General features: G+C 39.0%; 2 protein-coding genes, 1 long non-coding RNA gene and 1 pseudogene across 3 annotated transcripts; 1 reads left to right on the top strand and 3 right to left on the bottom strand.

The window, feature by feature from the left end:
- Positions 1 to 1,076: 1,076 nt before the first annotated feature.
- Positions 1,077 to 5,593, top strand: LOC147484474 (nudix hydrolase 16, mitochondrial-like). Its single transcript, XM_086580361.1, has 4 exons — positions 1,077 to 1,538; positions 1,839 to 1,953; positions 3,435 to 3,518; positions 5,105 to 5,593. The coding sequence occupies exons 1-4, from the start codon at positions 1,468 to 1,470 to the stop codon at positions 5,399 to 5,401; spliced, it is 567 nt and encodes a 188-aa protein (XP_086436487.1). The 5' UTR covers positions 1,077 to 1,467; the 3' UTR covers positions 5,402 to 5,593.
- Positions 5,594 to 8,379: 2,786 nt separating this feature from the next.
- LOC147484473 (uncharacterized) lies at positions 8,380 to 9,676 on the bottom strand. The gene is made up of 2 exons (XR_015205240.1): positions 9,372 to 9,676; positions 8,380 to 9,159 (listed from the first exon to the last, which is right to left on the bottom strand). It is a non-coding gene; the product is annotated as an uncharacterized LOC147484473 (long non-coding RNA).
- Positions 9,677 to 9,834: 158 nt separating this feature from the next.
- On the bottom strand, positions 9,835 to 11,179 carry LOC147484472 (sigma factor binding protein 1, chloroplastic-like). Its single transcript, XM_086579754.1, has 2 exons — positions 11,158 to 11,179; positions 9,835 to 10,507 (listed from the first exon to the last, which is right to left on the bottom strand). Exons 1-2 carry the CDS (start codon positions 11,177 to 11,179, stop codon positions 10,071 to 10,073), a joined length of 459 nt encoding a protein of 152 aa, XP_086435880.1. The 3' UTR covers positions 9,835 to 10,070.
- Positions 11,180 to 24,041: 12,862 nt separating this feature from the next.
- LOC147484471 (nuclear transcription factor Y subunit B-2 pseudogene) lies at positions 24,042 to 25,023 on the bottom strand (annotated as a pseudogene).
- Positions 25,024 to 26,842: the final 1,819 nt, after the last annotated feature.

Raw genomic sequence — 26,842 nt, 5'->3', positions numbered from 1 at the left:
AAATGCATTAAACTAACCCCAAAACATAATTGTATTGTATGTAGGGAGAATATAATGTCTCGACAAGTATAGTTTTGCATTTTAAATAGTATTTATTATAATTATTTTATTATTATTGGGAATGTCTTGCTATTCAAGTAGCTTCAATATCATATTCGCCATATTGGGCATTCTCACAAAATTTCAATCAAACTTCTATTATTAAATAACCTAACAACAAAAATAAGTCGATGAGTTTTATCAAAGTTTGATGTTGTCTTTTTATAGAGAGTGATGCAAGAAAATTGAATGAGTGATCAATATAATTTCCACATCTCATAGTTGTGCATAGTTGCTAATATTTTTTAGAATAATTTAATATAACGACAGCCGTTCGTAGGACGGGTTCGGAAGCTAGTAAGATATTGATATCAACACACTTAATAAAAGGAAAATAAACAGGTGATCTAACCTTTTTCGCAAACACCGACTAAGACTTTTCCATTCAAGCCTTCTTCTCTAATTCCATATGCGAACTTTTCCTCGGTGGTTCTTCAATATATTGGAGATTTGGAGTTCACTCTACTATACAATAAACAAAAATATTACTAATTGATTCTTTGTATAATGCCCGGAGAGTCGATGATAGATCGTTCTTCACAAATAAACAGAGAAAAAAAATATATTTCACACGTAGAGATTGAAGTTTTAGAAGAAGTGAAATAGATGAGAGAGTTGCACATCTAATGGGAATCAGCCAGCCTTCCGATCTCAAAATTGCACTTGCACTAAATTGAAATTTAAGTGATCCACTTGGCAAAACCATGTACTTGGAAATTGCCACAGAGAAAAAAAATTGTCCACCACACATGTAATATAGAGAGGTGATAATAATAATAAGGCCTGGGCTACCACGAGAATATCCTCATAGGGATGAGGGTTCCGAGACCGTTATGAGATCCAACGGTCTAAAAAAAAAAAAAAAAAAAAAAAAAAAAAAAAAAAATTCCATTTGTCTGCCACGTGGACAAAGTTGCCACGGTGATAAACACAAAGTAAAAAAAAGTATAAAAAAGGTTCCAGCTGACTTCTTCTTCGAAGTCCACCAACAGAGTCTTCTTCTTTTTCTTTTCTTAATAATAATCCACATCACGTAATCCACGTGGCCCCACCACGATCTCTCTCCGTTCCCTACGCTCTTCTTATTAACCTAACAAAACAAGTCCCTTACTCAAAACTAATTCCAATCTAGGGTTTCTCTCTCTCTCTCTCTCTCTCTCCCACACTAACTTATTAACACACACTTTTTTTTATTATTATTACATTGAAAAAATCATGCAGTGGATACTACTCGATCAGATTAAATGCCACTTTGTGATGTGATGGAACAATGATGGTCATCATGATTTCAAGAAATGATGAATCAGAACAAGAAAATATTTGTTGATATTACAAGTATAATAAATTGTTGTTATTATTATTATTATTATGTCTGATTTGGTGGCCCGTACGGGTCGTCTTCATCAGCGTTACGAGGATGGTTATCGACTTGTGGCAGGGTATATTTCTCTTTTACATCTATTTATGTCATTTTCTATTATTTAATCGATCTGATTTTTTTTTTTTTATATGTAATATGAAAATGTCAATGTATGGTTGATAGGAATTTGAATAAAATAATGTTAAGTTTAGTAGTCCAATAGGATTATGATTACTATGCTTTGGGCAAGGCCCGCAATGGAGATTATAATAAAGATGGAGTGTGTGACACAATTGTTAACAACCTATAATATGTAGCTTAAGGAAATGTGCTAGAACTTAAAGGTGATTATCTTATCTATAGTTTGAAATTTTCGTAGGTGTATTCCGTTCAAGTACAGAGATTCTGGTGAAAATTGTGGTGGGAAGACTAAGCAAAATCTTCAGGTGCTAATGATCAATTCAACTAGTGGACCAGGTCTTTTGTTTCCGAAGGTATGGACCTTCCTGGATAATGCATTACTCGTATTATCAAAGTTTAGTTTACATTATGTACTTTAGTTCAAAAGTAGGCCGTTTTTATTTTCTATTGGGGCTTTTGTTTATATATGGTAATTTGTGCTGATGTTTAAGTTTTAATATTGATTGAAGCAATCAATGACATCAGAATTTTAAACTCTAAACAGCATAGGGTGGATGCATTAGTTTTGCAAGAAGACCATACCACATTATTGCGTCAATATGTGGTGCTCCTATATTGGACTAGTCGGTTCCAAGGCATCCAGGCAAATAGTGATTTAGGCAAGTTGTAACTAAGCTTATGGTATGTGGGGATACTGAGTGACATCTTTTGGGTTGGTGTGTGTGTGTGTGTGTGTGTGTAGGGTATTATTCCTTGTGGAATAGATGTCTCGGGTTGGGGTTATTCATATGCTAGGCTTTTCTGGATGGTTTATATGTGTATGAGGCATACTCTTGAAGTGAGTTGAACAACACAGAACATTTTACCATGGTCTGGATTTTGATGTTACCCATACAATCAGGGGATTTGAGGAGGTTGTGGGTCTAATGACTTGTTGATATGCATATGTGTGGGTAAAACTCATGTGGTCTGTTATGTAGGGTGAGTAGGTGACCATGTTCTCTGCATGGGGGATCACATTTTATTTGTATTTGTATCTTTAAGAGTAGTGTAGTATTAGTGTACTACTGTTAAGACTATTGCTATTACTATTACTCTGGATTCCATATATCAAATTGGATATCGTATGATATATCGTTTTCATTTTTAGCGTGTCGAGTATCGAATCATACGTGTATTGTATGATACAACTTAAAATAAATTTTGTAGTATTATATATGTTTTAGCATGTGTGTAATTTTCGTGTACAATATTACTAATGTATGGTAAAAATGTCATCATATTTAACCGCTAGGCCCAAATTAGTATTATACATAAAGGGTAAACTAGCTCTTAGTTGAGTAAGTAAAGATTACTTTGTATTATGGTTGTTTTTTTTATCAAAACTATAACCTAAGATGGCTTTGTAAAGCTTAGAAAAGAGAAGAAAAAGTTAAATGATTCTTGAAGACCCATTTTCGGATTGGAATTTCCATGATTTCACTTGTTAAAGTATATCGTCCGATAGAGGATGTATGTTGTATTGTATGGTATGATACGTTCCCCGTATTGTGCGATACTTCAAATTTCCTATACAGTAGTATGATACATATCCCTTTGCTTCGATACGATACATATCGTGTATCGTACGATATTGATAACTATACTGGATTCTGTGTAGCTGCTTTTCGCGTTATGCTTAGTTATCAGTTATGTAAGACTTAAATTGGTAATATATGCCAGTATCGTCGATTTTTATGATGAATGCACATATTTCTAGTTTTGTTTTCTTCTGAAGAAACAGAAGGGATTGGATTGTTCTTGGAGTCATGGAATCATTATGGTTTGCTTGTAGGGAGGATGGGAGAATGATGAAACTGTCGAGCAGGCAGCAACACGGGAGGCTATAGAAGAAGCTGGAGTCCGAGGAGAAATAATGGTGACAATACATTTTGTATAAATGCTTGTGTATTTTACTTATTTTTCATTTTTTATTTTGTGAAATATGTGCTCATGATCATAATAAATTTAAATCTTCATCTACGCCGTTGTTCTCCATTGACTTTGGAATTGCCTATGTAGGTTGTTACAGAAGTTGCATTATAGTCTTAGTCTTACTTTCACATCCCCTTTCCCTAGATCATCTTGGTAGTTAAAGCAGCTGTTTGAATTTTTGATATTGTGAGATCTGCTCGCTATTGTAGTTATAACTGATACGACATCTGTAAAGGTTCAAAATGGAAAAGATAAAACTACTGCAGAAAAAGTTCAGAAAGAAAAGAGGTCTTTAATCAAACAACTGCTGTGTTAAATTCCAGCAAAAGACTACACCAATAAAGACTTGGTCACACAGACATGACACGACCCTTATTGAAAACAAAACAACACTATGAGTTTGAGTTTAATCAAACTCCGACAGCCTCCCTTAAAACTCAAACTTTCAGAACTGCAAACCCCCATCTTCTGCTTCAACTTGTAGAAGGCGTCAGCCTTCAATGGCTTTGTGAGAATGTCGGCAACTTGATCTTCAGACTTGCAAAGCTCCATTGCAACATCCTGGTCTTTGACAAGCTTGCGTATATAATGAAATTTGATTTTGATGTGCTTGCTCCTCCCATGAAGCACCGGGTTTTTAATGCATCAAATGCGGTCTAAGTCTACAGTTTTCCCATGTCTAGTTCTAGTATCTTTCAAGGTCGTAGATATCCTTTCTCACCAAAGGCCAAAGAGGGTGTGAAGGAGTACTTTTTCTAGTATAGACCAACAGCGTCTCACATAATAGTTCCTGAGTGGATTATGCCCCCAATTTCCCAAATAGCATACAAACTAAGCCTAGTTGAATGTACTGCGTACCACTTCAGGTGCCATACCCTGTCCCACATAACGAAGGGACCCACATTCCAGGTATCATATGTGCGAGATCCCTTCCCTACGTACTGTTGTAGTTGGCGACGCTGGGCATGTAGTTCACACAGATCATAGCCAACCCTAGCACAATGAAATCGGGTCGAGTTATTCATTTCATTTTTCAGACGAATCTTTAGCGTAGACGGAAATAGTGCAGGTAGGGACAATGAATATTTACACTTGTTGCTAAGGCAATCAAGTATGGTCTGATTGTGGTCGGCAGTCTAGTGCAACATATCACTATGCAGGCAGAGTTTCATGGTAAGTATCAATGAAGATGGAAAGTCATTAAATGCAATCTTGATCCATTGCAGACTGCGATATGTGGTGATGTGATCATAGTAGAGTGTGATGCTTAGTAATGTGTGGTGGGCAGTGACATGTTAAAATTTGTAGTGGCAGTAGACTTTTATAAAACCATAAGCATAGAAATCTGATACTTGGTTCGACTTCTGTTTCTGTGTGCTGTCATGCTAGTCTTCATTTGTTCCCCACACAATAATTGTCAAACTTATATCCTCTTCTGGTCCATTTGTTTTAGTGTCGGTGACGTATTTCATCCTCTCTATTTTCCTTGTTGTTTGGATTGGGGCCTAACTTTCATATATACTGTGTCAGGATTGTTTGGGTCGTTACCGTTTCAAGAGCAAAACCCACCAGGATGAGTTTAGCCCAGAAGGCTTATGTGAAGCTGCAATGTTTCCTCTGTTTGTCAAGGAAGAGCTCAACTCATGGCCTGAACAGAACACACGTCAGCGGAGATGGCTTACCATCCCTGAAGCAGCAGAGAATTGTCGTCATGCTTGGATGCGAGAGGTCCTTGAAGAAGGTTTTTGCAAGTGGCATGAAGAGAAGTTGAGTGCTGGGAAGGGCAATAGTGCTTTCTCTGTATCTTCCTCTCCACCAGACCAGTAGTGGTGGGTTCACTGGCACATTTGAAAACTTGTAAGAAGTGTGTGCTTTCTGGTATCAGTGGTTGTTTAGTCTCTTCATTTACCTGCATTTATGTTTCTTTCACCGTTTTTTTTTGCCTGTGAATTCTCATGTTACTGACTCCAATGTAACTGTACTCAATTGAAAACTACAATTTAGGACACTTTTAGTTCAGCTCTTGACTCGAGTTCTTAATTGCTCTCTCTCTCTTTCTCTCTCATTTTTCCATAAACATAATTACTGGCTTCTATTCATAGCACAACTATCCCCAGAAAACTGTAGCCCCAACTGTGGGAGAGTTCTCTTATTTCAGAGGTTTGTTGTCTTGGCAGCCTTATCGGAAATTTGGAGGTGGTTGAAATTTGGGTTTAAACAGAACAAGTTAGTCGGTTCAAACTACCCATTGCAGAACATCACCGTAAACTGGTACAGGTCACAACCCCGCGATCGGAACTAGATGTGTAGTAACTAGATATGCGCTTATGAACTGTTAAGTGTCCTGTTGATTATGCATTTAGTTGATGATTGTAATGCTTTGAGCCTCATTGAATCCTTTAATGATATGAATGAATTCAGGTAGGAGTCCGCCTAACCGCAGAATCAATCAGAATAAAGATCGAGAAAAAATTGGATCCATGTGAGCTATCCATTCGTGCCATTTTTTCAGCGATAGCTCTTACTGATCATACTTAAGACAATAATTGGATCCATGTGAGAGAGTGTGAGACAAACAGTTTATACAATGATTAGGAAGAAAATACAAAATTGGCTCACAAACATCTGCATTGGTGGCGTGACAGCTATACATCGTACTTTGGTAGGCCTCCTTGGTCCGCTCAACGTGCTGTAGCGCATGAGCCCAGGCCCCAGGGTGATAACTGATAGAGAAGTCAGTACTTCCCCCAAACTCCCAAAGTATACCAATGGCCCAAAAACGAAGGAAACAGTTGACGATGTTCCCACATTACAATTTAGTGATTTACTAGTAACTTGTTTCTCCGAAAAAAGACCAAGCAAAGAAACAAGAAAAGAAAGCTACTGCTACCGTCTTGCCGACTAATTATCGATGAACAAGGTGTTCCATTTCACCATCACCGCATCACGTCTAGAAAAAGAATATAACATTTTTCCATGTTGACCCGCCCCGCCCAATTCAAACTATAAATGTTCACGTCAATAATGGAAACTCAGCTTCACCCCTAAATGCCTAAAAGTTGCGTCGTTCCTTGACTTCCAAAGCATCAATATCACAGCTTAAGATGGAAGTTTTCTTAGCTTTTCTCTGATAGAGCCCGCATGGCTGCATTGAACATCCAGTCACACCTAGTTAAGAGTCGTTAAAAGATGTGAATAAGAGTGAGCTCAGCATACATGTCTAGTGAATATTGCAACGGAGAAACAAATGATCAATAGTCTGTAAAGAAGAAAACATGCATCCATATATATATAGGGGATTAGGGGTAATGACAATTGAGTTATTGTTTGGTCGTACTTTGTAAGTTCCATATCGGTGCCTCACGTTCAATTGTTTTTCTATATGTAGGCACATGCGTGGTCAATCTTTCGACCTATGAGAAACTTGTAATTAGTGGGCAGGGTGGTCACTATTGTCAGATCTTTGAGAACAATGATATTATCTCTGAGCTTCACCAACGTATTTAATTTGGGATCCCATTTAGTTTTTGCAAACAAAACCGTATGAATTTTCCTTTTGTTTCTTTCCCATGAACTCTCTTTTGCTTTATTGTTATTATTTTATATTATAATTACTATTGGGATTAACAAGATTGTAGAGATTCGTTATGAAAAGTTAGAAGTATATGAGAAACATTCAAAAGGTAAATGGATAGTACTATGGTACTATTATGTGTCGTAGTCATGACCTTAAATATATGCTTATGTTAATTAACTAAATGATCTATGATGGTTCAAGTTTAGTATTATGTGCAAATCTATGATGCTTATGTTAAAGTCCACCCTATCGAGTTGTTTTCACCGGGACCAAACTGTTAGAAAAATGGATTTGCACCAATCCATTGAGATATGAATGAGTAATTTGTGTTTCAAATTATTCTAAATTGAGATGAAATGAGTTTCTCTAAAGTGAGAAAAACCTTTTTGAAAAGATGCACTGGTTCGAAATAATGATTATCTTAGAAAAGATCGATCTTTCAAAATGTCTTATTGGTTCAAACAACATATCGTGTCGAAAAGGTGTGACCTTTCGAAATAGACACTGATTCGAAATAATATTTTTTGCCGAAATAGTGTGTTTTTTCGAAACATGTGACTTTTCAAAGAATTGTCTACTTTTTTCTAAGAGTCATTTGTGTTGTTTTGAGAAGAGGCACTAACCTATAAAAATAGTAGATGAATTTGGAGAGAAAAGATACACCGGATCATCTGAGTTCGATCTTTCTCTTCTTTTCTCTGATTCTTAGTCCAAATATTATGTTGTGTTCATTTGAGTCATAGAATTGAAGTCTTTAGTTTTACATAGAAAGAAATGTTTCTATCTCGGAGACAATTTTCCATCAACCTTGGCTAAGTGAGGAAAAAAATCTTTAAGAACATAAGTAAATCTTCATTTAGTTCTCGGATTTAATCATTGGTAAATTAAGTTTATTAATTGAACTAAAAATTTGTTCATGATATATTTATTATATCAATTTGATTTTCTTGTCTATTTAACAATAAATATATTTTTAGAATAAATTTCCTACACAAACTACATTTTCAAGCGATTTGCAGTGACTAAGAAGAGACTCCAATTCTCATCAATATGAAGTTTGGAGGACACATACCCCATCATACAGGGGCGGATCTACATAGATAATGAGAATATTACGCGTAATAGTCAATCCAGATAAAGAAAAGATGGATACACAAATGCGCTATGACGTTACTCATGTATAGACTATAGACAACATGAAGTACTTTCGTACGGCAATAATATACAATTAACGTTAGCCCCATTGGCTCATCAATAATTATTTGAATGAAGAAATTGTTCTTCTAGAATACACAATCTTCCAAGGTGTCACAATGAAAGCTCAGTACAGCAAAAAAAATGATATTCCCTTAAGAAAGGATCATTTGATTAAGCAACGCGGGGATCACGTACGTAATTATTCGAAATGTCTATTCGAGTTGTATAGTTCCACACCACCTACTGAAACAAATTTCACCGGTTTATTAAGGCCTGTCCGCATTTAACGTTATAGCACCATTATCTCTGATTATTAGAGGACAAAACAATGCATCTGAGCTCTCTTTAATTTTTCATCTCATCGCTTGATTGAAGTGACTCGTGAAGTATTCAAGCATGTTTTAAATTAATAGGGATTGTGACTCCAAGTTTTAACGCCGAAACAGCTAGCACACAACTCGATCCAATTCCAAATTTCCAATCACATCATGGGTCAGGACTCAGGACCATTGAACCGGACCCCAAGACAGTTGCATCTGAAAGATTCTTCATTAATGGTAGTAATAACATATCTGAATCACATTAATATAATCTAACTGAGCCGATAAATGATTAAGATTGATTATCATCACATTTAAGAGAATGATCATGAAATGGAGTATCCAAACAATTCTACATTGCATATTTTGCGTCTCTTATTATTATCGATCAAAATGTAAGAAGTAGTTAGAGGAGAAATGGAGAATGTGAACATCTATAGTAAGGAAGTACTACTATATCAAAAGGCCAGCTTTATAGGTTACTACAATTCCTGCAGCAAATATAATGAAGAAGAATGATTTTAAGAAACTAGACTAACTCTCAACGTTATATTATCTCAGTTCACGGCAAAGAATTGAAAGTTGTTATGTAAATACAAAACATGACATCCCTGACCCATCCCAATAACAATTGATACTTGAACAGCAGTAAAAAGCGTAAGAGCTAGACTATAAGACTATGTGAGTCTGTCAGTCTGTATACCTTTTCATTTTTCAACAGGAGCTCATCCTGAAAACCTCCTGTTAATCACACCATGATCACTGTTATGCACGTTATATATGTAAACTATTGGGGCTTGTTTCCACCTCTAGGCTCTAGCTCGCCGGCTACATATTGTGCAGATTGGATCATCTACGTCTTGACAGCTGGGAGCGGTGACATAATTAATATGATGTAAGAAACTGGTGTCAGTGGTGTCACAAAGAGGGCCGGGACATAGTCCAGAGCTTGATTTAGGACTCAAATGTACTAAGCTTACTTAAAGTAATTCAAGCAAATAATAAAAATATAAAAATCAAGATACAACTTTGTTTAATTTCTCTTAAAATATAATGTGTTTTATTCTGTCGATCAGCACTCTCTAATATTGAAAAAAAAATCTCACATTTCATGGCGGATAGTGTCACTACTGTACTGTGTAATAAGTCGAGATAATATATTGTAATTAACAATTAAACACTATTGAAGTTGATCATTAACTCAACCAAGTGAAAACAAATAACTCCAGGAGAGTAATTGCATGCTCTTAGCATGAATTTTTGCAGCAATAGTGCTACCAATATATCCAAAGACAATAGTTAGATAAAAAAAAAAAGGCCTAGTAGAAACTAAAAAACATAACATGATAACAAAAGCAAATTAGACATAGTAGATACCCACTAATCACAGATATGTACATCTTCAAGGCTTCTCAACTGGTTGACAGATATCATGCAATAGACCAGAGGGAATAAGTCCATTGAAATTTTCTATCATGAATGGGCTAAAAACTCGATCAAATGGCTCAAACTGCTCGAACGTCGAATCCAAGGTCCTTATTGTCTCACCATAAGGTTCCACCCCTGGAACATGTTGGACAACTTCTTCTCTATCATTTGAAATTTCCATCCCTTCACTAGGAACTGTTCCAAGAACGACTCCTTCATTAATACCCTCCATCTCTGATGAATACCTTGAAGCGTCTCCTATATCAGAGTCTTGACCAGTTAATTCTTGTACTAATGCTCTAAAGTCTGATGCACTAGTCTTAACCTTCATGGGATTTGAGATGTACACAACTTTAATTGGTTTTTTTCTTGGACTTGGCTTGTTTTGATGAACCTTTTGTTTGGTGAACACTTAGTTTATCCATGAAAAAGTGGATCAAAGAGAGCAATGAGTGTTGTAAAAGTTGTCAAAAATAAAATAATAATGTGTGCAAGCAAGTGGTTTTCGGTAGTTTCTTGGAAGATAAGAGTGCAAGAAATAAAAGGGTGGTTTGATAGAAAATTGGAAACTAAGAAGAAATTAGATTTGAGGTTGAAAGAGGAAAGTTTTACAAATTCGTTGTTTGCAATGAATATTTCAATAATTTCTTCCCACGTGACCTTCTCTGAAAGGTGCAGCAGGACAATGGTGGGTTTTGTTTCTCCTTTAATATGTTGCCACGTGGCATACGATATGGACCCTAACGACACGATAATATTTTCGTACACCCTTGTGTAACGTTTCACTTCATGGATTGAGTTAGAGCCATTGATTAGATCATCAAAGACGTTATTGAAGTTTACAGCAAACACGTGGCAATCAAAAAGAATGGTGTGTATCTAAGATCTTATGATTTTGTCACATAACGAAAATACTTAATGGTATGATGACATCATTTGTTGATTCTGTGCTGACTTCAGTTACTGACGTGGTCCACTGGTCGTTAGTAGTTACTATGAGTTAGTCAGCTCGGCTTGGCTTCAAGAAGACTTAGAAGTTATGAGATACTGCTACCACACACCACAAAGTAAAATGGTCCACATATTTGTTCAACTCCGAGTGGACCACGTGTACCATATTAGAAGATGTTTCTATTTAACTGTTAGTATGGTTGATGATCAGATTTCAATTGATGGAGAAAATAGCAGGTGGAAATTTGTTTGGCAAATTTTCATATGCATGGTATCATAACCAGAAGATATTTAAATGTGTGGAACGTAAACCCTCCCCCGACCACACGTCCACACTGGACTACATTTACTAACCAAAAAGCGCTGTAATTGGAGAGGAGTACTCAAATTTCTCTTTCTGGTAATAAAGAGGAATTGTAAAATGAGAGACCAGGTGCAAACTTTCAAGGACTTACTGTGGAGTGTGAACCTTCAACCTTGAGCTATGTTTTCCAAGATACTTGGTTTGCAAGTAACTATCTCGAGATGGTACTATTCAAATTTTTTATTTTTAAAATTTGTTTTCATCCGAAATCAGAATTTTGTCAGTCAAATTTTTTAATTACAGTTCAGATTCTAATTTAACGGAAGAAAAAGCTAGTAAGCGTTTACAATTCAAATGGTTCGCAAAATAAAGTAAGAAAGGTATTGAATTAAAGTACAAAGTTACACCTTTGTTACTGACTCACGGGGTTACCCTATATATATTTTTTTAGAGCGAAAATTACTTGTAATGAAATTCTATTTTATCTATCCGGCCCATTCTATTTATCCGACACAGTGATGTGATAGATGATATATATTTTGTATCATCGTGCTATATCTTATATATCATCATGATATATGTCATGTATCATTGTGTAAAAAGGTGATAAATGTCATATATTATAATGATATATAATATGTATCATCCGCCATGTCACTGTGTCGGATGTAGACAAAAAATACGTAGGCTTACAATAAGACACATCAGCAATCCGGTACCTGAAATAGGCCGGATAGATAAAATAAAATTTCATTGCAAGTTTAAGATGGTTTGCGCTTTAAAAACTAAAAACAATATATGAAATAAAGTAGAATATTATAGTGAGTTAATAGGCTTAAGTGGTAGTATTGCCGAGTCGGGCAGATGTCGCTTCTTAAGCTTAAAATTGATTGGAAGAAGTAGTTGAAGACAACTTAAACTATGCAGATCTTGAGCCTTGTACCTTGAAACCTCTAAAACAGAAGACTTTATCATGGTACTGTTGGAGTTATCCCTCACATGAGGAGAGAAAAAAACGAGCCGACGTAAACGTGAATTCGGCATCGTGCATGTCGAGGCGTGCCAGCGTTGAGATAGATATGACGACTTCCGAGTTCAGTAACATAGGGCGACCCGGCCAGAGGAAGCCGCTTCAACTTCAGTCTTTAAGCGACCACCTTCAGTCTAATTTCGTGGGCCCTTGCTACAAGATACGCGAATTTGGTTTTGGAGATAAAACCAAAATCAAGGTTTTGAAAAACCGGAAGAACGAAAAACAAGTCGGAAGGTTGGAATCCGGACTAAAACAAAAAGAGAACCTTTGAGAGATACAACCACGTAAAGAGATAAGAGTGATCTAGTAAGGTGAGATCGTAGGAGAGATTGTAATCTTCCTTCCTACTTTATTAAGAGCCGGCTCTTGTGGAAGTAGGCATCATTGGCGAACCACGGTAAATCTTTGTGTTGTGGTTTGCTTTTACCGCTTTACATTATTATCTCATTGTTAATAGTTGTTTAGCGAGTTGGGCATGTTAGTATAGGTAGTTTGTGATATTTGAGATTTGTCCGGAGTTGAATTGAGTTCATATACAAGTTATCTGTGTAGTGGGGGAACCGATTGGTATTGGTATAATCCCCAACAAGTGGTATCAGAGCCTTGGTTAGAATAGCCTAGGGTGTTATCCGAATCTTGGTCAGAAAGCGTTTGACGAAATTCCTAAGAGAAGATTTGAGTTTACATAACTTGTAGAGATGGACCATTCCGTGAACACTCGTATGATGAGTCTGAATAGGAAGAACTACACCATCTGGAAAGCCAAGATGGAAGACTTGCTATATCGCAAGGACTTGACACTTCCGTTGAGAATGAGGGAGTAAAACCGAAAAGACCGAGAGGGCCGAAAGTGGAAAAAGTTTGATGAAAAAGCGATTGGATACATTCGACAGTGGATTGGACGATTGTCTTTCACCATGTGGCCTAAGAGACTACGACCTTAGATCTATGGAAGAAACTTCGAAGACCTTTATGAGAGGAAGTCGGGTGGAAACAAAGTGCTAGTCGTTAAGAAGTTTGCGGAACCGAAGTACCAAGAAGGTTCTTCAATGTCCGAACATCTTAATGAAGTACATTGAGAATATCATCAATCGATGCATTTGATGAAGATCAATTTGGGAGGCGAAGTTGAGGCTTTGTTTCTATTAGGCTCTCTACCCGAAAGTTGGGAGACATTAGCGGTTTTCTACATGGAGCGGCCAAAGGTTGGAATTGTTACCATGGAGATGGCTACCACGTCTTTGTTGAATGAGGAGACTAGAAGGAGTGCAAGAAGAAACTCTTCACTCGAGAGATCCTTTCACGCGAGAAACGGGGAGAGGTCAAAACAAAACCATCTCGTTCTAGAGGTGATGGCGTAAGTAAATCTAGGGGTGAAGCTAGAACTCCTAAGGCGGAGAGGCAATGTTACTATTGTGCCCGCCAAAAGGCCACTTCCGGATATGAGTAACGAGAACGAAGAGGGATGAGAAGAATAAGCTGTGTATATGAAGACATGGTGCGAGGAACGAAACTAAAGCGAGAGATACTACCGCACTAGTCGACGACCTAGTGGGAATTGTGTCGGTTGTGGTGTGTCTTTGTCTTAGTACCTCATGTCGGGATCTGAGTGGGTGATAGATCTGAGGAGCATCCTATCGCGTCACACCGCGCGGATTCTTCACTACCTACAAATTTGTGGTGAATATGGTGAAGTGAGGATGGGTAAATGATGGAGTCTCAAAGATTATAGGCATTGGAGATGTTCATGTAGAAACCAATGTCCGGCTACACCTTGACACTCAAGGATGTAAGACATGTCCCGACATATGGTTAAGCTAATTTCTACCGGGAAATTAGATGACGATGGCTTTGTAAACTTCGTTTGGTAGCGGGGTATGGAAACCGGCGAGGTTCCATCAGAAGCGATCGGAGGAAAGAAAAACTTGCTCTCTTTACAAAACACGGGCTAGTTTGTGTAAAGCGAATTTAATCTTGGCGAAGAAGAAGTTTCTTCATCCGAATCGTAGCCAAGAGATCAGGTCACGTGGGCATAAAAGGGATGGAAGTTCTTGCTAAGCAAAAGGCCAGTGCCGGACATTAAAGATACACATTTAAATACATGTACTTTCATTGTTTGGTAGAAAGCAACACGGTGTCTTTCCAAAGATTCCGATCTCCACGAAGGACACCAATCCTTGGAAGTCTTGACACGCACTTATGTGGTCCTATGAGAGTGAAGTCCCACCAGGGAGCTTCGTACTTCTTGACATTCATTGATGATGCGTCAAGAAAGATATGGGCCTATAGTTTGAAGGCCTATCATCGTGCTACACGTTATATATCATCATGATATATGTCATGTATCATTGTGTAAAAAGGTGATACATGTCATATATTATAATGATATATAATATGTATAATCCGCCACGTTACTATGTCGGATGTAGACAAAAAACACGTAGGCGTAAAATAAGACACATCAGCAATCCGGTATCTGAAATGGGCCGGATAGATAAAATGAAATTTCATTGCAAGTTTAAAATGGTCTGCGCTCTAAAAACTAAAAAATATATATGAAATAAAATAGAATATTGTAGTGAGTTCATAGGATTAAGTGGTAGTATTGCCGAGTTGGGCAGATGTCGCTTCTTAAGCTTAAAATTGATTGGAAGAAGTAGTTGAAGACAACTTAAACTATGCAGATCTTGAGCCTTGTACCTCGAAACCTCTAAAACAGAAGACTATATCATTTTTTTTTTTTTTTTTTTCGATAAACAGAAGACTATATCATGGTACAATATTTCCGTAGTTATCCTCTTCCTCTTAATTCATATAGCAATTAAAACTACTGTTCTGATATATTTTCTTTGGTCGGTAATCACCAGATATTAAGAGTTGGTTTGGACGTATGTGCGTCAAGTCACCAATAACAAATAAAATTGGATTCTCGCGTAAAGGATACGTTTGGTTAACCAAGTTGCCAACAGTGACCAATCAAATAAAAAATTAAATCCAATAAATAAAAGGCTATGTCTAATGCTAGCATTGACATATTGATTAGACAGTCCAGATCACTGCAAAGGTCCACCATATAGACTCCGAAGGAAGTGAATGCTAGTGTTTCAAAAACATTCATCCAGTAAAAAAATCAAGTATTAAATTTATATATAAAAGAGAACTAGAGAAGTACGATGAAAATAATATACAATTTGCAAGTTGAAGCCAATCAGCCATATGGTTCGAAAGCAGGAATGAAATCCACTGCTTCTTATCTTAAGGATACGGGGACAATTAATGTCTACAGACTAAAAGTAGGAAAGCCGAAAGCAACACAAGTAACTAATTTTAGGTGAGACAGAAACTCCTCTTTCTATTCCAAATTAAGCCAAACTGGTCTTTGTCTTCTAAATAAAAAGTTGCGAGTAAAGTTAGGTGGTCCTCAAAAGGGCTCATACCACAATACACATATGGTATGAACCATGAACTTAGAACAGGACGAAATTTACAGCTAGCTAAACGCCTAAACTTTATAATATTGGAGGGATTTTGGAAAGATGTTTTCCAGGAATGTCTTGCGTGCGAGGTGGGTAATCTAAGAAATCAAGGCTTTGTCTGAGTGTTTGTTGGGCTGAAAAGAGCATAATAAATATCCAATTTCCTGTATCATACAGATCTGCAAGAAAAAATAAATAAATTGAAACACTTTGCTTTAACATTTTCTAACAATAAGCCAATAAATCAAATTTGCTTAAGATTTCTCTAATCTACATTGCGCATACAATTTGTTACGTTCTGAAGTAAAATTCTAGTTCTGCAAAGGTTACCTTGATCGATTCCAACAAAATATCACGTCGGATATTCCCCTGTACAAAATTTCCGTATGGATTAAAGAACAATGATGTGTCACCAAGTAACCAACCACTGTATTTATATAGCAACCTCTGAAGCTATATAACAATCTTCCCCCAAAAAGAGCTCTGTACTTTCCTTTTCAAGAATAACCACGATCCAACCGAATTCATGCTCCAACTTTCCTCGACTTGATCTTCCAAAAGACATCATTCTTATTGAAACTTCCAATGATCACCAAGATGTGCTATCATTTGCCGATATGTGAACCAGGCAACAGCGACCTTTAAAAAGCCAGTGTTATGGGGCTCTTGCAAGTTACACCTCTCCACTTCCATGCAGCAGAGGTCATCAAACTTTGGTAAAACTGCCACAGATAATGCACCCAAAATTCTCTACACCTCAATCATAAGATTGGCTCATTTGTATTCGAAACCCATATTCTTAAATGGCAACGGAAGCCTCTTTTTATAAGGCCACCAAACACATCAAAGAGTCTAACAGGTAGATGCTTGATTCCGACGTCACATGCAAACACAATGCAAAGTCTTTCTCATACCATCATTCCTAATCATCTTCCTAAAGTCGGCTAGGTTGCTGTCTACAATTTAGCAATCAGGAGATGGTGTATTCAATCTTCTGGTCTCACCTCCAACATCTTAGTAGCCCAATCCATGATGGTTGTGTTCCCATAGATTCTAGATGCACTCACTAGAGTTGCTAACATAGCATGACTCGGTCGGTATGGCATCACTGTGATAATTTGCACTGCCTTTCTTAGCAAACCAGCATTCCCAAAGAGATCAACCATACAAGAAAAGTGCTCTATCCGAGGGTTTATCCTATATACATTGATCATCTTCGCAATCATTTGGCCCTCATCCACAAGCCCTGAATGGCTAAAAGCTGAAAGGACAGCAACCATGGTTATATGGTCAGCTTCGATCCCAGACATGTTCATCTCATCAAAAAGTTTTAATGCCCAATGCCCTCGACCTTGCATTCCATATCCAGCAATCAAAGAAGTGTATGTAACTTTGTCCTTCATGCTCATTGAGTCAAATACTCTTTGAGCTTCCAACATCTTCCCAGATTTTGAGTACAAGTCTAATAGAGAAATCCATAGTAACAGGTGATCCTTCAACTCTATCTTTTTCATAATGTAACAATGGATCTCTTTACCATGTAAAACGTTCATTCTTCGCCCACAGAATGGAAGGATGCTTGCAATTGTCACGTAATTTGGTTTAATCCCAGTCAATAGCTGTTGGAGTTATCCCTCACATGAGGAGAGAAAAAATTTGGAGAAGCGCAAAGGCGAATTCGGCGTTGGAAATGTCGATAGCGCGCGCTTTCGGATGAAGCGACTTAAGCTCGAGTTCGATAGAATAGGGCGACCCGCGCTCATAGAGGGGGCGACCCGCGCCGAACTCGGTACATGGAAGCGGCCTGCGCAAAAAGAGGGGCGCTTCAGCTTTCGAGTCTAATTTCTCGTGGGCCTTTGCTACAGTACCCGCGAATTTGGTTTTTGGAGATAAAAACCAAAATCAAGGTTTTGGAAAACCTAAGACTAAGAACCAAACAAGTCAGAAGGATTGGAATCCAGACTAAAACAAAGAGAGAGAACCTTTACAGAGATACAACCCTGTAAAGAGATAAGAGTGATCTAGTAAGGTGAGAGACTGAAAGGAGAGATTGTAATCTTTCTTCCCACGTTATTAAGAACTGACTCTTGTGGAAGTAGGCATCATTGGCCGAACCACGGTAAATCTTTGTGTTGTGGTTTGCTTTTACTGCTTTACATTATTATCTGTTGTTAATAGTTGTTTAGCGAGTTGGGCATGTTAGTACAGGTTGTAGTTGATATTTGAGATTTATCTGGAGTTGAAGTGTGTTCAAATACAAGTTATCTGTGTAGTGGGGGAACCGATTGGTATTGGTATAAACCCCAACAAGTGGTATCAGAGCCTTGGTTAGAATAGCCTAGGGTGTTATCCGAATCTTGGTCGGGAAGGTGTTTGACCGAAATTCGAGAGAAGATTTGAGGTTAAATAACTTGTAGAGATGGACCATTCCGTGAACACTGCATGATGATGAGTCCGAATAGGAAGAACTACACCATCTGGAAAGCCAAGATGGAAGACTTGCTATACCTTGCAAAGGACTTGGCACTTCCCATTGAGAATGAGGGAGTAAAACCGTAAAAGACCCGATGAGGCCGAGTGGAAAAAGCTTGACAAAAAGCGATTGGATACATTCGGCGATGGATTGACGACGATTATGTCTTTCACCATGTGGCCCAAAGAGACTACGACCTTGATCTATGGAAGAAACTTCAAAGACCTTTATGAGAGGAAGTCGGGTGGAAACAAAGTGCTAGTCGTTAAGAAGTTTGCGGAACACGAAGTACAAGAAGGTTCTTCAATGTCCGAGCATCTTAATGAAGTCTGAGAATATCATCAATCGGATGCATTTGATGAAGATCAATTTGGGAGGCGAAGTTGAGGCTTTGTTTCTATTAGGCTCTCCGAAAGTTGGGAGACACGTGCAGTTTCTCTACATGGAGCGACCAAGGATGGAATTGTTACCATGGAGATGGCTACCACGTCTTTGTTGAATGAGGAGACTAGAAGGAGTGCAAGAAGCGGCTCTTCTCACTCGAGAGATCCTTTTCCAGAGAAAGCGGGGAGAGGTCAAAACAGAAAACCATCTCGTTCTAGAGGTGATGATGAAGTAAATCTAGGGGTGAAGCTAGAACTCACAAAGCGCGAGAGAGGCAATGTTACTATTGTGCCACCAAAGGCCACTTCCGGATATGAGTGCGAGAATCAAGAGGGATGAGAAGAATAAGCGTGTACATGAAGACATGGTGCGAGGAAGCGGAAACTGGTGAGAGATACTACCGCGACTAGTCAATTACCTAGTGGGAATTGTGTCGATTGTGGTGTGTCTTTGCCTTAGTACCTCATGTCGAGGGGATCTGAGTGGGTGATAGATAGGGAGCATCCTATCGTCACAACGCGCATGGGATTCTTCACTACCTACAGGTGTGGTGAATATGGTGAAGTGAGGATGGGTAAATGATGGCGCCTCGAAGATTATAGGCATTGGAGATGTTCATATAGAAACCAATGTCGGCTACACCTTGACACTCAAGGATGTAAGACATGTCCCCGACATACGGCTAAACCTAATTTCGGTTTTGGGAAATTAGATGACGATGGCTTTGTAAACTCGTTTGGTAGCGGGGTATGGAAACCGAAAGAGGTTCCATTGTAGCAGCGTGAGGAGGAAAGAAAACTTGCTCTCTTTACAAAAACAGGCTAGTTTGTGTAAAGCGAAGCGAATCTTGAAGAAGAAGCTTCATCCGAACCTGTGGCACAAAGATCGTGGTCACACGGGCATAAAAGGGATGGAAGTTCTTGCTAAGCAAAAGGCCATGCCAAACATTAAAGGTACACATTTAAATACATGTACTCTTCGTTTGGTAGGAAAAGCAATGGGGTGTCTTTCCAAAGATTCCGATCTCACGAAAGGACATCGCCCGAGCTAGTGCATACGGACTTATGTGGTCCTATGAGAGTGAAGTCCTTTGAGGGGAGTTTACAGACTTGACATTCATTGATGATGATCGTCAAGAAAGATATGGGCCTATATAGTCGAAGACCGAGGATGAAGTACTTGGCGTGTTTGAGAAATTCCCAAAGATGGTGGAAAGAGAGACTGGGAAGTTGTTGAAGTGTATTCGCTCGGATAATGGGGGTGAGTACATAGGGCCATTTGAAGAGTATTGCGAGTCATGGGATTCATCATGAGCGGACCGTTCCCAAGACACCGCAATGAGAATGGAATAGCGAGAGAGAATGAACCGTACCATTGTAGAGAGGATGAGATGCATGCTATCTCACTCTAAGTCTGCCTAGAAGCTCTTGGGTAGAAGCACGCGTCTGGCCGTGCATGTGATCAACTTGTCACCAAAGAAAGCCTCGAATAGTGATTATCTAGAGAGAGTATGGTCGAGGCAGAGATGTTGATTATGGATACTTGAGGGTATTTGGGTGCGGGGGCATTTGTGCATATTCAGAAGGATGAGAGATCCAAGCTTGATGACAAAGCCAAGCAAAGTGCATTTTTATGGGTTATGGAGATGAAAAGTTTGGTTACAAACTCTATGATCCGATTAACAAGAAGGTAATCCGAAGTCGAGATGTTGTGTTCTTAGAAGACCAAACCATAGCAGACTTTGAGGAGGGTGAGAAGCTGAGGCTTTCACCAATGATCTTGTTGATTCGAGAACCGAAGTTCCCTACCGGGAACGCGCGTGAGAAGGCATTGAGAATCAGAGAACCATGAGTTTGAAGCTCATGATGAGAATCCTATTGCTCATGATGGGATAGAACCTATTGGTATAGAAGATGCAGAGATGAGATGCATGAACCACCACCGAGAAAGCGAAGTGCAACCTCCCGAGGCACCGCCAGATGGGGCAAGGAGGTCCGACGAAGGAGGAGAATAGCTTCAACAGGTATCCACCACATAACGACGCGTGCTACTATCGGATGGTGGAGAACCTATGTACTATCAAGAGGCACTTGAAGGTACGGACAAAGAAAAGTGGTTGAAGGCCACGATGATGAGATGGATTCTTTGCATAAGAATCACACTTATGAAGTTAGTTGAGAAACCCAGGGGAGAAAAGTTCTCAAGAATAAGTGGATATACAAAGTCAAGCATGAGGAGAACAATCCTCACCCAAGGCACAAAGCTTCGCCTTGTTGTCAGGAAGGAATTCGGTCAAAGGAAAGGAATTGACTTTGATGAGATTTTCTCTCCTGTAGTGAAGATGACTTCTATCCGGGTGGTATTGGGTATGGCCGCAAGTATGAATCTAGAGGTTGAAAGACTAGATGTTAAGGCGACTTTTCTTCATGGAGACCTTGAAGAAGATGTCTACATGGACCCCCGCAGGGTTTGAGGTCAAAGGCAAAAGGAGCACACCTAGTATGCAAGGCGATAAAAGAGCTTGTATGGGTGGAAGCAAGCACCGAGACAGTGGTACATAAAGTTTGACTCCTTTATGGCGAAGCAAGGATACAAGAAGTCTTCCGATCATTGTGTGTTTGTTCGAGAGATTTCGGATGGAGATTTCATTGTCTTATTCTTTGTATGTGGGATGATATGTTGATAGTTGGCTCAAACATCAACAAGATATCCAAGCTAAAGAAAGACTTGAGTAAGTCCTTTGAGATGAAGGATTTGGGTCAAGCAAAAGCAGATACTTGGGATCGCGTATCACCGTGATGAAAGAGTGGGAAGTTGTGGCTTTCAAGAAAGCTACATTGAGAAGGTGTTGAAGAGATTCAACATGGATCAAAGCGAAAGCGGATCGGTTAATCCGCTTGGTGGCCAGTTCCGCATGACCAAAGAGATGTGTCCAAAGGGTGAGCATGAGCAGAGTCGGATGGAAAAAGATTCCTTTATGCATCCGCGAAATGGGATTTGATGTATGTCATGGTGTGTACTAGGCCGGATATTGCTTTTCGCCGTTGGGGTTGTAAGCAGATTTACATCAAATCCGGGTAAAGAACATTGGGAAGGTGTTAAGTGGATATTGAGATATCTCAAAGGCACTTCCAAATCATGTTTGTGCTTTGGTGGAAGTAAGCCCCTTACTTGAAGGCTACATCGATGCGAACATGGCGGTGATGTTGACTTCGATGAAGTCCACCTCCGGTTATCCGGGTTACTTTTCCAAGCGGGGAGCGGTTTCTTGGCAATCAAAGTTGCAAAAGTGTGTTGCCCTCCCCACTATAGAAGCCGAAAGTATATTGCGACCATCGAGTGTTGCAAAGAGTTGCTATGGATGAAGAGGTTCTTCGACGAACTAGGGGCTAAAGCATAAACGGTTTGTAGTTCTATGTGATACCGGTCGGGCGCCATCCACTTGAGCAAGAATCCGAAGTTTTCATTCTAGATCCAAGCACATACACGTGCGTTATCATTGATTAGAGAAGTACTTTCGAGGACAAGCATTGCGGTATCGAGAAGATCCATACCGACAAGAGCGGGCCGGATATGATGACCAAAGTCTTACCGAAAGGTAAGTTTGATGTTTGTTGTGCTATTGCCGGAATGGCGCACACTCCTCCGTTGATTTGGAAATTGCATGGAGGAAGCCCCCCACCGCTCGGGAGGGGAGATTGTTGAGTTATCCCCCCACATGAGGAAAAAATTTGGAGCGGAGAGAGCGTTGGAATTCGGTCGAAATGGAAGGCCGCTCGGGCCAGATGGGCGACGACTTCGCCGAGTTCGATAGAATAGAGTGGATTCGGCCATAGAGGCGACCATCCCGCTCGAACTCCAAGACATGGAGCGCTGGCGCCAGTGTCTAATTCGTGGGCCTTTGCTACAGTACCCGCGAATTTGGTTTTTGGAGATAAAAACCAAAATCAAGGTTTTGGAAAACCTAAGACTAAGAACCAAACAAGTCAGAAGGATTGGAATCCAGACTAAAACAAAGAGAGAGAACATTTACAGAGATACAACCCTGTAAAGAGATAAGAGTGATCTAGTAAGGTGAGAGACTGAAAGGAGAGATTGTAATCTTCCTTCCCACGTTATTAAGAAGCCGACTCTTGTGGAAGTAGGCATCATTGGCCGAACCACGGTAAATCTTTGTGTTGTGGTTTGCTTTTACTGCTTTACATTATTATCTGTTGTTAATAGTTGTTTAGCGAGTTGGGCATGTTAGTATAGGTTGTAGTTGATATTTGAGATTTATCTGGAGTTGAAGTGTGTTCAAATACAAGTTATCTGTGTAGTGGGGGAACCGATTGGTATTGGTATAAATCCCAACAATAGCATCTCTCTAAAAATGAACGAGGCCTCATCATACAGATCCAAATAAGTACAACCTGCAATAATGGAGTTCCAAGTAACCAGGCTCTTATTTTCACTTGATCGGAACAGTAAATATGCAAGTCTAAGGTCATTGCACCTTGAATACATTGTGATCAATGCATTTTTACCAATATCAAATCCATCAAAACATCTATGAACAGCATAACCGTGAAGCTCTCTCCCCATTGTAATAAAACCAGTTTCAGAGCAAGCACCCAGACCAATTGTTAAAACCTTTTGATGGTATACACTGTCCACTCTAATTTTCTTAGGGTACCTCCAGACCCACTATAATTCCCCTCAAATTTAAGAACATATTTTGGTATGTACCTGTAGTTGAAGTGGGGAGTTGGAAGGCTTGTAATGTACATGTTTTAGTACAAATTAATTATTGTGTATCTCTGTGTGCATATATTTTGTAACCAGTTACAATGTATTTTTAGTCTCTTTGTGCATGTAGTTTCTGATTGTAGCTGTGAGAACATATTTTGGGCCTTTTGGCATTATTTTTGTAGTTGAAGTGAAAAGTTGGAAGACTGTAATCTTTATGTTTTATTCCGTTTGAAGTTCAACGATAGTGATAACTAATAGTTTATTTGTCATTTTGTTTTGTTTTATGTGTTTTAATTCTTAACTAACTCTCTGCTGTGGGGGTTCTGGTCTTGAACAAAATTTCTTACTCTCTCCTGTTGGAGTTCTGGTCTGGAACAAATTTCTTGGTTACTGGTTACCTGGATTAAGAAAGCAGTGTAAAAACAATGAGAACAACTGTTTTTGAGATATTCCGACTTCACCAGAAAAAAAATTGTTGAAACATGTTTCAATTTGTCAGAGCACAAGGTAGGGGTGTGGAGGCATAGCAGGAACTGTTGTTAGAGTTGTGCTTTTTGGCTGAAATTGCAGCACTAGCTAGTCGAGCACTGCACTGGACTGGCAAATTGGTATATTACAAATATCAACACAAGCATATCGCCGTAAAAATACAATATTACATACTATGGCTGGAGGCATCACAAAGACGCATACCATACCAAGTTTTCAAAACGATACAAGTCCAGTGCAAGTTTCTTTATAAGTTGCTAGCTATTGTGCTAGGCAGTCGTTGGGGGTAAATGTAAGAAAAGTTGATAGAGTAAGTTCTCTCTTTCAAGTTTCAACACGATCAAGTAGGACTCTCTATAGAAAACCAATGAATTCAGCGATTGAGAATTAGTGTATGCTTCTTTACATATTCTCAGTCAATACCATCCAGCACCATTGTGATGATTAGCACCTATAACTTTATTAGCAATTGCGTTACCATTTTCGTAAGTTGTACTCACATAAAAGGCGCCATTAATCTTGGACTTCTCTCCACAAGCCATGACCCTTTCTTGATCTCCGAAGCTATATGGAACTCCTGTTGCTCCAAGTGAGAAAAATCCGCTGTTAAAATCTGGAAGCTTTGCATTTACAGTATTACCATAATGATTAGTAGTAGTAGTAGCAGCAGTCATGATATTATTAGTCTGAGTCTCTTCAGTTGGAGAATGATCTCCTTGTCTTGCCATGGCTTCTGTCTCCCTATACTTGTTAAGATAGCCTTTTAAAGGCCCTACATAATTTTCGAAACCAAGAGTAGTCATAGCCCATAGAAGATCATCACCATTAATAGTCTTCCTCTTCTCTCTTTGACACTTATCAGATGCTTCACCAGTGATGAAACTGATGAACTCAGACACGCATTCTTGTGCAGTCTCCTTCGCTTCTTTTGATATCTTTGCATTGGCAGGGAGAGCTTTTTTCATTATGCGACTAACATTAGCAATAGGTAGAAATCGATCTTGATCCTTTAAAGAAGAGTTGTCCAACATACTCCCACCAGTATCAGTTTCGTCTGAAGGACTTCCCACAGGACTAATATTCATTTTTTTTTTCCTGCCAAAAGGGGACGTCGTATAATAAAAAAAAACAAGCTAAGGAAGCCAAGGAGGCTGTAGGAAGGTTTTGAGAGTGAGGGAGGAATGAATGAATGGAAAAGGTGGAACTAGGATGGGTTTTAAAGCTAAGAGAAAAGAATGGGAAGTCGGTTTGATGTGGACTGGAGGAACTATCTATTAGTTACTAAAAACAATTTGTCACATATTTTAGCTTGACCGTAATTGTAATACAACTCCTAGTGAGATCAGGCATAAAGGTTGTTGACATGTTATCATAAAGATTTATGAGAAAAGAAGGAAAAACTCAATGTTCGTCATAGTGGTCGTAACATCATGTATCACGGACACCAGCTAATATATGTTGAGAATTATTCCACCACTGGTTCCAACCCGTAGGTCACAAAGTTATTGGATGAGACAGCATGTTTATCGCGGTTGTGTTGGGGTTAATACCGATACTAATCGATCCCCCACTACATAGATAATTTGTAATATGAACTCACTGGTATTCTAAATATCCACTACAGCTAACCTAATATGTCCAACTCTCTAAACAACTATTAACAACATATAATAATACAAAGAAGAAGAACAAACATACCACAGGTTCGGCTAATGATGCCTACTTCCACAAGAGCTAATCATTTATAATGTAGGAAAGACGATTACAATCACTCCTTTCAGTCTCTCACCTTACTAGATCACTAATATATCTTTACAGACTTGTCTCTCTATAAAGGTTATCTCTCAATCTTGATTGTTTTCAAGATTGGGTTTTCTCATGTCTTTTTTCGTCTCTTGGGTTTGCCAAAAACCCCAAACCTATATTGCAAACTCGTGGTTTCACAAAAATAGAAATTCTGACGAAAATAGACATGGGCGCGGGCGCACTCTCGATAAGGCCAATGTCGAGCGCACACGCTCTCAACTTACTATTTCTTATTCACGGCATGGGCACGGGCGCGCCTTGGGCAAGACCAATTTGAGCGCGTGCACGCTTATACCTCTTTACACAAGCAGAGCTTCTTTCTCCTTCTTCCTCATGTGAGGGCTAACTCCAACAATCTCCCCCTCCCGAACAGTGAGGGGGGATACCTCCATATAATTTCCAAATCAACAGGAGGAGTGTGCTACCATTCCGGCGGTAGCAGAATAAACATCAAACTTACCTTTCGGGAAGACTTTAGTTATCATATCTGACCTATTCTTGTCGGTATGGATCTTCTCAATGCACAAATGTTTATCTTCGAGTACTTCTCTAATCCAATGATAACGCACATGTATGTGCTTGGATCAAGAATAAAAACTAAGATTCTTGCTCAAATGGATGGCGCTCTGACTGTTACATGCATAGAACTACAGTCTGTTTTTGCTTTAGTTTTAGTTCATCGAAGAACCTCTTCATCCATAGCATCTCTTTGCAACACTCAGTGGCTACAATATACTTTCGGCTTCTGTAGTGGAGAGGGCAACACACTTTTGCAACTTAGATTGCCAAGAAACTGCTCCCCCTGCAAAAGTAACCAGATAACCGGAGGTGGACTTCATCGAGTCAACATCACCTGCCATGTCTGCATTAATGTAACCTTCAAGTAAGGGCTTACTTCCACCAAAAAACAAACACGCTTTGGAAGTTCCCTTGAGATATCTCAATATCCACTTAACACCTTCCCAATGCTCCTTCCCCGGATTTGACAGAAAACGGCTTACAACGCCCGACGAAAGCAATATCCGGTACTGTATACATCATTGCATACATTAAATTGTCCCTTCGCGGATGCATAAGGAATCTTTTCCATCGACTCGCT

Source organism: Coptis chinensis, chromosome 8 (genome assembly GCF_015680905.1).
Source record: "Coptis chinensis isolate HL-2020 chromosome 8, ASM1568090v1, whole genome shotgun sequence".
In the NCBI taxonomy this organism is placed as follows: Eukaryota; Viridiplantae; Streptophyta; class Magnoliopsida; order Ranunculales; family Ranunculaceae; genus Coptis; species Coptis chinensis.
This window is presented reverse-complemented; position numbering and strand designations above follow the sequence as displayed.

Bases quoted from the DNA above. Each gene is read 5' to 3' on its own strand.
- LOC147484474 (XM_086580361.1), top strand. From the start codon at position 1,468: ATGTCTGATTTGGTGGCCCGTACGGGTCGTCTTCATCAGCGTTACGAG. The intron at 1,539-1,838 runs GTATATTTCTCT...AAATTTTCGTAG, and splicing joins GGTTATCGACTTGTGGCAGG to GTGTATTCCGTTCAAGTACA. The intron at 1,954-3,434 runs GTATGGACCTTC...GTTTGCTTGTAG, and splicing joins CAGGTCTTTTGTTTCCGAAG to GGAGGATGGGAGAATGATGA.
- LOC147484472 (XM_086579754.1), bottom strand. From the start codon at position 11,179: ATGTGGACCATTTTACTTTGTG. The intron at 10,508-11,157 runs GTGTGTGGTAGC...GGATAAACTAAG, and splicing joins GTGGACCATTTTACTTTGTG to TGTTCACCAAACAAAAGGTT.